Here is an 11,035-nt window from a genome sequence, read left to right as displayed (position 1 = left end):
GCAATTGTGGGTGTAGAATTCTGCTGTCTACAGGATTCAAGTGTAACCATTTGTTAACTGTATCGAAGGTGTGTCCTTTATGAAGAAAGTGTTCCAAATTAAAAAAAAAAAGCTGCTGAAGTGTGTGCGCTTCTCTGGTCTTTCTACTCTTGCCTTCTGCCACAGGCCTCCCCTGCAGTAACTGTGCCGTGGACCATGGGTAGGAGATGTCTCCCAGAGTAACCCCAGGCAGCTTCCTGAAGGAAGTAGCAATTCCCACACTCCCGAGCTAGCTGTAAGTATGACACTGTAACATGGTTGATGATATAAAATACTGGCTGCACAGTCTCCTTCCCAGGAGAAAAGCAAAAACCACAGCATGTAAGGAGTCTTATCAAAAGTATTTTATTTCACAGTCCCTCTTTACAAAATAATAAGTAAAAGGCATATTGTTCAACATACAAATGTTAAATATACAAGGGGAAATACCAGGGAAAATTTAAAGCTCGTCCACCCTCATGGTGTAGGTTCCTCATCATGGACATGTTAGAAGTTCACATGGCTTCTGATGTCATTGATCTGTTTTACCATTTCCCGTATGTGTTCTCCCCTTCAAGAAAAAGAAACCCAAGTCAAAAGGCTGCAAGTCATTTTTGCTCGAGACTAATCAGGAAGGAAATACTTCATAGGGTAGAACAGAGAATGGGAGTGCTGTTGCAAGTCATTTTGTTAATCACAGGCTGGATACAGACTGCCAAAAGGTTCTTGGGCAAAAGGCAGGCTCGGACTAAATCTACTTTAATAGTAGCATAAGATGGACAGTGCTGCTGTGATGAGCTGGCACGCTTTATGCTTAAACCAGCTCCAGCTGGTGCATCAGTCAGCCCCCACATGCAGCACAGCAGTTAAATTAAACCCTAGAAACAGGGATAGAATGGCTTATGTTAGTGCCAGGGCTTGAATTCTACAGCTTTAACTTACTCTTCTTTCAGGACGGTTTGGATGCACTTGCTCTGGTAGGCACTGAGGGTGATGCTGGGTTTTCGGGGGCTGGTACCCTTTTCCATCTTCTTCTGCTGGTATTCCTTTTTCATTTTAACCTGGAAGCCACGTACAAAAAGAAGACCCCAGTCAGCATTGGTACTGCCTGCCAAAGTGAAAGCTTCTTAGAGTTACAAACTGGTGTGTCATACTTTCCAATTCTTTTTGGGTTAAAATCTGCTTCCTTTTGGACACTTCTTCCCACAAAGAGACAAGAAAGCTAGCGCTAAGACGGAGGAAGGTGTGTAGACTTTCTTAGGGTTTACACTGTCTATATTTTAGTGTGTTTATCAGAAGTACAAAGTTGCTCTAGTGGAGGGACTGTACTCTATCAGCACTGTCATTAGGTGCGAGGGAGGTGTTGGACAATCGTTATCTCACCTGTCTGATAGCATTGCTCAGGTGCTGCAGCTGGTCATGTACTGTCTGCAGTTCTTTCTTCATATCTTTTTCACTGTCTGACAGAACAGGAAGCTGAGAGTGGAAACTCCGAAGCACTTTCTTCATCCTTTGTGTACAAAGCAAGAAATGTTGCTGAATTAATTTACCAAGACAGCAGCAGTCTTGCATTTCCTTCACTCCTCCTAAGCCTCCAGGGCTCAGGACTTTCCTCGTTCAGTTAGTCTCACGTGGCATTTCTAAACGGCAAGCTGACTCAGTCTGGACCTGAAGTCGTACTGAAAACTCACCACGGAGCTCCAACGAAGAGAATTTCAGAAGCCCAGTCTTCTAAAAAACCAGGGTGGCGCTTTCTGCCCACTCTGTGCTACCACACTTGCAAACTTCTATGTAACAGCAAGTGATCTGGGATGAAACAGTGTCATTTGCACTCACCTGTTCATAATATCTTCTTGCTTCTCTTTGGCTTCCTCATACTTGTCAGCCAAGCGCTCAGCCATTTCCCGCAAACTTTTCCTTTATGCAAGTGAGAAATGTTTATTTACTTTAAATTTTCACGCAAGGCAAGTCTGTATGGGGAGCGAGGACAAGGAGCCTGCAAAAGCGAGCTGGAGCAGGGAGCGAACCTACATGCTTAATTACAGATGGAAATGCATTCGCTTCTCATTTGTTTCACACAGGACCCTGCATAAAGTACCTTTTGCACAAAGGTCCATCATTCCCGAGGTCTAACTTGATTAAAAGCAGACAGATCATACTCACCTTTCCTCTCGACAGTAATTAAGATCTTCCAATTGTTTCTTTTTCTGTCCCCACAGCAGCTTCACTCTTAAAATAAATACATATATAAAATCAAACTGCCCACAACAGCAATCCAGTTGAATCAAGATTTAGGCCACACAGAAAATGACAGACATGATTAATGCTCCTCGGAGTATGAAGAACTAAAGACACTGAAAAATGGGCAGTGGTGAGAACAAACTCTTCCACTTTGTCCTAACTTTATGTTATTAAGAACTCTAATTTGAAGAAGCAGACACTTATTTAATGCAATTTTCCTTTCAGCAGCTTTGTCAGGATTATTGCTGAGGTCAAAGGCTTTCCTGCCACCCGCACGCACAGACTGACAACAGCAAGAGAGAAGTATTCTCTGTATGTGTGTTTACTTTTTTCCCTTTCCCCTGTGAGCCACTACAGAGATCAAGTATTACACTCACTCCTGCCTTCCCTGGTAACTCAATCTTCCCTTCTGGTATTCCATTAGTCTTACATGACTACATTTTACTCATTTAAAAGGATTAGTCCAGCAGAGGAGGTTTAGTGCTCCTTACTGATGTTGTTTCACAGAGACGTACAGCACGTATTTACTGAGGGGTTTGTCTTACCTTTGCTGAATTTCCTCTTTTGCCAGATCTTGTTTCAGTATATATTCCTCTCGGAACACTTGTGTGGCTCTGCTAAGAAGCTGAAGGCATTCTTCAGGGGGCGGAGCAGCATCTTTATCAGCAGATCTTAAGAAGATGAGAGACAGGTTTTTTGCAATCCTACTCTAACATGTTCCTTTGAAAGGCTAAACAGCTCACAGTATTTATGGTAGGGGCTCTGTTATGGAAGTGAGGGACTGTAATAAATCCCTTTGCTATAAATCATTTTTCTTCTATGAGGAAATCCCAAGATAGCTCAAGACTCAAAAGCCCATGGGACAGGCAAAGAGCAACCTAAGCAGCTGAGGTCAGCCCTGCCTTGAGCAGGGGTCTGGAGCAAGATGATCTCCCTCCCAACCTGCACCATTACTTGATTTGATGCCATCCCTGTACAGAGAGAGAGGCACAAGTCAGCTGCAGGAGCCATGCCCCTATGATTGCTATGTCCAAGCTAATGTGCTGTTCAATCAGGAGCTGATGAACAGAGGGTGTTCCTGAGAGTCGGCCCTCTTCAGGTCTATTTACTTACTTCAGAAATAAGGGGTTGGCAGAACTGCGCTGCAGGATGCTTCGGATATGCTTCTCAAATGAATGCTGCGACTCAGCCAGGATACGGAGAGGGGAAACAGCAACATCTTTGTCTTCTCTGGTGCACAGCAGGGGAGGGGATGCAGGATGGACTGTACTTCTACCAAAGAACATTAAATTGGAGAACACGGTTTACACCAGAAAAGTTCAAACTACGTCAGAGTTTAAATGGTAGTTAAAGTGAGGAACTCATCCACTGTGGGATTAATGTATTACAGCAGTAAGTCAGAAGTGTTCCAAGAGTAAATACTTCCATTATGCGGTAAACCCAGTTCTAGACAAGGCTGGTAGAGCTCGCATTCCCACATCTTTCTGTCTGGCCACAGCTGAAGCTAGCAAGAATGATAAATATCCTTTTACTTAAGGAGAAGAAAGTTCCCTAACAAGGCAAGCAAGCACTTCAAGAGCAGAATGACCGGCTTTTCAAAGCAGCCTGCTAGGTCACTGGCCACCTATATAATTTCAGATAATGGCGTTTAAAAGAGCTGTAAGAAAAACCTATTTAAGAACACTGCAAAAATAGTTAAAAAAATTAATAAAAAGGTCTGTAAGAGAACCTGACATTAATACTAGCTCGCTGAAGGTACCTGTCATACATTAAACAGCAACAACTAAACTGGAAATAGTGCCCTCCCCTCAGTGTGTTCACTGAATTGTGCAAGTGCAGATCTACCACACTAGGCTGTATCTTTCCCACCACCCCAAACAAAGTAAAGTTGCTTTGGAAATGCATATTAAAATCCCACTTCTCTAAAGCAATTTAAGAACCCACTTTTTTTTTTCCCCTTTCTTGCAAATAAACCCTTGGTGCCCCATAAGAATCTCTATACTACTGTCTGTAAATGAACTTCTGATTTGCAGCTTCCCTCATTATAAAAATGAAGAAAAAAACCCTAACAATACTGTCAAGAACCTTTTGATGCAAACTCGTCCTAATACTTATTAAAAAAGTGATCCAGATTAATTATATCCCTTACAAACACCTTATCAGTAGTAAATAACTACTACAATAACGCTTAAGGGCTCAAGCAGGGAGTGTTCAGAAGGCAAACTTCATTGTGTGTCATAAGAGGTGCAGAAGTCTGGGGTGAGAGGATCAAAAGAATAATAAAAAAAATAATATCCCAAGATCCTTTTCATGCACCAATCACGGATTTCAAACCAATTAAGAGCCACGTACAAGAGAGGCCTTGTAATACACTCATAGGTGTTTGTGATGCAGATCATTGTGGGCCCCAGGATGTCAGAAACGATCCAAAATCCTCTAATCGGAGCAGGTTGCCTGAAGGGAAGAAAACACAAGAATTACCAGGTCAGAAAAATTCTTTGCTCCTGAAGCTGTTGTGCAAGTTCACGCTCTTGGAAAAGCTCTCGCTACAGCAATCAGCCTCAGCCAGCCACCTTCCACTAAGCTAAGAACCACTCCCTAGAATGAGCCCTGCAAAATAATTGTTCTCATACCACACAATCTGACTGGCAGTTGGATATACCAGGACAAACTCGTCCATCCTGGGAGAGGGAGCACTTGCACAACTTCACTGTGAAACAGAAGCAAAAGTCTGCTGCGACCCAGGAAATGTTACCCACTTCTCATGCAAGGCACAGACTTCCTCAGGAGAGACCGCAGGTGCTCTGCGTACCACCTTTCTGCCCCAAACACCCCCTCCCCACGTATCTACTAACACCACTGTCGAGTCACCGTCTGTGCTAGCTTAGATGACTAACACCTATTAGTAAATGTTGGGGTTTGTGGTTTTTTTTAATTTTCTTTATGTTTAATACGTCGCATTCTATAGAAATAATTAGGCCTTATAAATGTGAGAAAATAAAGCAGACAGATAAACATTACAGAGCCCAGAAAACGATGCCTCTTAAGCCTGCCTAGGGTACCTCAGGAGCCCCAAAAAAATAAAAGCAGATGTTCTTTCAAGGCATTGTTTGATCTCTAAGAAGTGGGTAGGAGGAACATGTCAGCATTCAAGACTGAGCCAAATCAAGCCTCAGAGCTGTCCTGGGTCAGGTAAATGGAAGTGAAAATTTCTGCTGGTTTGATGGATGATTTTCAGACAGTAACACAGGAATTTAGCTTACTTCCCCTAACTGTGCATTAAGAACCCTGACGCACAAATTGCTTATTACTTGTGTTACATGAATTCCGTTGAGCTGAATTCATTATTTTTAATGGCAAGAATGCAGCAAAAGAGGGCAAATTATAAATATTTTCCATAGCAATGCACTTATTTGGAAGCAACAAAAAGGGTTTGGTTTTTACCTGCATGGCAATGGTTTTGTACAAAGAATATGCTCAACAAAGCACTTCTGTTCCGCTCCCAGCTCTTGTAAACTGTCTTTGTCTTCTTCATCTGCGAAGAGATTTGTCACAATGTACGAGATCCACTTTGCAGGGTAAGGGATTCTCACTATTACCCACTTCCACCAACTTGTTACTAGCAAAACGTAGGTGATCGGATAGTAATCTCTTCCCTCTACATGCAGCAGCGTCTCGCCACTCACCTGAACCAAGGAATTTGTGCAGTTTATTGATCCACGTCAACCCCACACTGTGGACACCAGCTTCATGTGTGCAGTGGTATCGAGAGGGACATTTCGGATCTGAAATTTAAACAGCAAATGTAGGAGAAGGCACCGAACTGAGAAAAAACTCATCCTTCAAACCTGCATTGTTGAACATGTGTATCAACTTACTGTCCGGTCAGCATTAACATCTTGTTGCAAGTACTAACTCGTCCCCATCCAAAGATTGAGCTAGATGCGTTAGCCATGTTATTAGAGTTCTGCATAAAATTAAATTACGCTTAAAATACCTGCTGAATTGTTTTGAACTATTCCTATCGCACCACATCCATATCAATCCACTAGATTTTAAAGGGAAGATTGGTTAAAGCCAGCAGACCAACATTCTGACAAGCTGCTTGTTCAGAAAGACCCAAACGCTTTGTCCTACCCAACCTCTTGCCCCGCAGCTACATCAGATAGTCTAATAAGCAGATACCCATTCTTCCTTCAGGATCACCGTCCCCACAGCACTTGCTTACATATGTTGGTCATCACTGATGCAACGACTTCTACTTTATAACCCACAGCTGAAAGAATTTACTATTATGCGACCATATGTCACCTGCCCTTGAGTAAACACTAAAGCACCTCCCAGGCTTGCTCTTTTCACAGCTTTATTGAAGACATCAGGCAAACCCTTATTCGAATACCACTCTTTGACACCAATGATAATTTGTAAATAGCTGAATCCTAAATTCAAGAAATAAAGCAAGTAAAAGCCAACAACCTGAATGACAGCCCTACCTCGATGCAGTTTGATTGGGCAAGAGAAATCAGACTCCAGTGGCTCTTCTTCATCTCCTGATGCCAGTTTCAGTGCAAGTTCCAGCTCAACACATTCAAACACGTACAGGGAAGGAATAAGATCAGATCTTGGGTCCCATGACTTTTCTGACTGTAAAGAGCATTGAATTCTTCTGTCAGACATCATTTAAATAGAAATGCCAACACAAACAACATCAAGGAAGAGTTACATAACATAGGCAAGAGTATTAATTGTTAGGGAAAGTAGTTCAAGTCTTTTTTTTTTTTTACTCAAAAATAAGTGTCTCAGAAACATGGTTTCTTTTTGGAAGATCCTCTTTAAAATAGTTCATAGTAAGTTTGATCAAAACCTGATATACCTACAGGATACACAGAACTGACATGTAAAATAAAATCACCAGAGAATCACAGGACTGGCTGGAGTCGGAGGAAGACTCACTACCTCATTATACAAGAACACAGCTTTGGCACTTGGCATTCACTTCCAGGCATCCTGCCACCTTGCAGCCAGGAACTTTGACTAAAGAAACAAAAACACATACAGAAAAACCCAAGACAAAGTACCTGCTCATCATACTCCTCTCCATCCAGTACCACGCAGTGATAAAGCATTCCCGACTCAGTGGCAATCACCAGGATGTTTGGAACACAAGGCAGGCAAAGGACAGCACAGGCATCATAGCCATAGTTATCTTCTGCAGCAGGGTGCATGGGCAGAGGGCCGAGCAGCTTGCCAAGATTTCCAGTGCTGGAATAAAGAAGATGTGTTCACAACACAAGGCGTGGAGGGGGAGTTCCCCATAGCTGCCTGCTGGAGCTTGCTGGACAATAACGACAAAATAAAGATGACTAAAAAAAAAAACCACCCAAAACCCAATGGTTTGGAGTTCTGGTTAATTTCCATTAGACAGAAGCAACCCAGATTTCTGCAGATTAAGAGTCTGCACTACACCTGCTTGGTGGAGAGCTCACAAAAGAAACTGGAGCCCAATAATAACTTCTAGTGCTTTGAAAGCAACCAAGCCACATTTCAACAAATCCAAGAGGAAACATTTTCGTACAAGAACACAAAGTACCCACGGAAAGCTCAAGTTAATTATCTTTATCATTTAATGGTTTTCTTGCTTAATAAAGCACTTTAGAAGCAGCATTTTGTGGCCTGGCATTTCTCTAGGTAGAACTTTTGAAGGACTAAGCCTATTTCATTGCCTACAGACAGAATCTGCTCAAAGCTGCATCATTTCTCATGCAGGGGCAAACAGTACTGTTTCTAACCTCAATACTATGCATTTTAATACTGAGTTACACTAGACCTAACTTGTAAGTTTTCCACCATCTTCTCAGTTTTCTGAAGCGATTTTTTCTTTTATCGTGTTTTTATTCTTGATTCATATTCTTGACCTTTCATTATGGAACATGCCTGCAAACCCTCTAAGACCTTAAAATATTTCTTGTCCTAAGATGCCACTGGCTCCTTCAGCCTCATCCAAAGCTAAGAATGTCTGCACTGTGAACTGAAGGCCACAAAACACACCTAACAAACAGCCTTAGGCCTACTGATCTTTTAACAGTCCAGTGTCTTCATTTCAAATTTCTGATTGTAAACAGTAGACAGTGGATTCTCAGCAGTGCAAACCGCACTCTTAACATCTGGATGAAAAAGGATGACACACTATTCTTGGATTTCAGTCTATTAGCACTGCCACAAAGAGATAAAACCAGCTGCAATACAATAAAACTCAGCCCAGCCTCCGTTACAGAGTCCCAGCCAAACTGAAAGATGGCTCTCCAACCCTAATAACATTGTACAAACACAGAAGCGCCCCATGAAACCCGAGGATGAATGCGATTCTACCTCTGTAGCAGGCTGATATATGTGAGGAATGTCTCTCCATTTTCATATAAAATGTAAAGTGGGTAGGCCAACACTTCTTCACTCCCTCGCTGTCCAAGAATGTTCGTTGGGACTGGCACTAGCGGGCCAAAGTCAAACGCCACCGCGGTCTCTCCCAGCGATGCCGTATAGGCTCTCCTAGGGACAAATCAGAACAAGACCTGAAGTCAGCAGTGACTGTGAGAACACAAGTGTTTAACTAGGTACGTGCTGACAAATTACTGCAAACCACCTGTCCATCAGTCCTTTGACACAGGCTATTTTCAGCAGCAAAAGCCTGCAAATAACATCCTTCTTATGGTACCTCATTTCTGCAATCACCCACCAACCAGCCCAGTTTCACAGGACAAAAGAGGAGGGCGTACTGGTATTTCCTCTGCAGGGCATCAGTCTGTGACTTGAGTAGAGACCCTCAAGTTTTTCCTTACCAACTAGGCCAAAAGGGAAATAAAAAGATCATCTGTTTTCTGCATTCCCCACTCAAAAAGCCCTTCTTAACCCCATCTTAAAGACAATGTGTATTTTTCAAATGACTGTTCTGACAAACACTTGACTGTACAGTTTGTTACCACTTTCTTTTAGAAGGAAAAAAAAAGTGCAGTTACTGTGCTAGGAAGAAGTCCTAGCACTGAAGAAGTCCATGAAAAAAGATCACATCAGATTTTCAGGTACATTTATCACCTTTTCATTAAAAACACAACTGAGAATACAGAGCTTATTCTGTCGAAAGCATTTCAAAATTCAAGAAGCCACACAAACCCTTTTTTGATTGTAAGAGTCTCCTCCTCAGTGTCTGAAAGAGCAATCACTTTGACGGGTGTCTGAGGTACCTTCAGACTGTAAAACCTAGAGGGAAGAAACAGCAGCAGTGTTCATTCAGCTGGCAGCGTTGCACAAATCCCTGCTGATGCAGGAACATCAGCTGGTATCAGTCTAAAGTTTCTCCCATCCTATTTTTTATTGATAATCCTGGTAAGAATGGCAGCACACAAATATCTAGCGGAAAATCAGACTGGCTATGACAAAAAAAATACTTAGATAATTAACTACAAACAGGTTTTACCTTATAGTGTTGTCTGAAGTCAAGAGCACAATATGGGGCTCTAATGTCTCACAGGGATACCAGGCAGCATGCTTTAAAGTCAGAGATGTTGAGCTTGTGAAGAACCTTTCCGCAATAGGAATAGTGCTGAAATACAGAGCAGAAATACGCACTGTTACAAGAAACACAGAACTTACTTCTAAAGGGAAGCGGGGGCAAGAGGAGCTAGAAACACAATTAAAAAGTTTCAAAGCCATTAGCTGTACTATTCTTGAAGTTGGAGGGACAGCTTTAACTCGAAGCCCTTTGTTATTTCCATACGGACATGTGCTTTTAGCTACCACAGCTAAAAGACCCCCAGGAAGGCTACAGCATACTACAGGGAAGCACCTTGCTCCTCAGCACGTGCAACAAGTTTAGAAGGTCATTTATTTGGGGAACCTGACGATCAGCAAGTCCCTGAGCCAAAATAACTTAATTTGAGATTGTCAATACAACCAATGTCCTCTACATCTGTGTGGCCCCGAGAGAGGAGAGGCTGTCGAGGAACGAGGGCAGGAGAAGGATGTCGTTAACCGCCTGAGGTCTCACCCACCTACAGTTCACCGTGGATTTCCCACCTTCAAACTCCGAATTCTTCCCCCAGCGCTTGGGCAGCTCCAGCACCATGAGCCCCTTCGTACCGATGAGCGCCACATGATGCTGCGTGGGGCTTAACAGCGTCTGATAAACCTCAAAAAGGGGTGGGTTTATGCAGATAAGGGTCTGAAAACACAAATATTACGGTTAAGCACAAGCCATCAAAAGCACTCACGAAGTACGGCGCGTCTTTACTTCGGCCGGCGATTTGTACAACGGCAGAACGAGGGAAAATCGTGCCTCCAGCCACGGCCGAGCACAAAGCCGACGGGTTTCCCTGAGGAAAGACCCACCGACAGCGGGCTGGAGGGCGACTGCCCCGCCGGGGGCCCTCAGGGACCGGCCCCCCTCCCCGTCACGACCCCCCCTCCGGTAACGGTCCCCTCGTAACCGCCCGCCGGCCCCTCACGGAGCCCCCTCAGCGCCGGGCCCCACCTGGTAGCGGCCGAGCCCGGCGGAGTCGGGCCCGCCGAGGCGGCGGAGGCCGATGGTGTGGAGGGCGCTGCGCTCGCCGTCCCAGAGGAAGAGGTCGCCGTCGAGGCCGAAGAGGAGGTTGCGGATGAGCGGCGGCCGCGCGGCGGGGGCGGGAGCGGGGGCGCGCTCGCGGAGGCGGCTCAGCACCGCGTGCTGCGGGAGGGCCGCGCGCCACTGCTCCGCCGGGCCCCACTCGGCCGCCATCGCCGCCGC

At 44.2% G+C, this 11,035-nt stretch overlaps 1 protein-coding gene across 1 annotated transcript; it reads right to left on the bottom strand.

Moving 5' to 3' along the window:
• Positions 1-380: 380 nt before the first annotated feature.
• NUP88 (nucleoporin 88) lies at positions 381-11,026 on the bottom strand. Its single transcript, XM_059829197.1, has 17 exons — positions 10,784-11,026; positions 10,305-10,474; positions 9,731-9,856; positions 9,427-9,513; positions 8,629-8,805; positions 7,338-7,521; positions 6,753-6,903; positions 5,946-6,044; positions 5,704-5,794; positions 4,612-4,713; positions 3,373-3,531; positions 2,805-2,930; positions 2,182-2,247; positions 1,855-1,935; positions 1,402-1,528; positions 961-1,079; positions 381-589 (listed from the first exon to the last, which is right to left on the bottom strand). The coding sequence occupies exons 1-17, from the start codon at positions 11,024-11,026 to the stop codon at positions 526-528; spliced, it is 2,172 nt and encodes a 723-aa protein (XP_059685180.1). The 3' UTR covers positions 381-525.
• Positions 11,027-11,035: the final 9 nt, after the last annotated feature.

The sequence above is a fragment of the Gavia stellata genome, chromosome 25 (genome assembly GCF_030936135.1).
Source record: "Gavia stellata isolate bGavSte3 chromosome 25, bGavSte3.hap2, whole genome shotgun sequence".
Lineage (NCBI taxonomy): Eukaryota > Metazoa > Chordata > Aves > Gaviiformes > Gaviidae > Gavia > Gavia stellata.
This window is presented reverse-complemented; position numbering and strand designations above follow the sequence as displayed.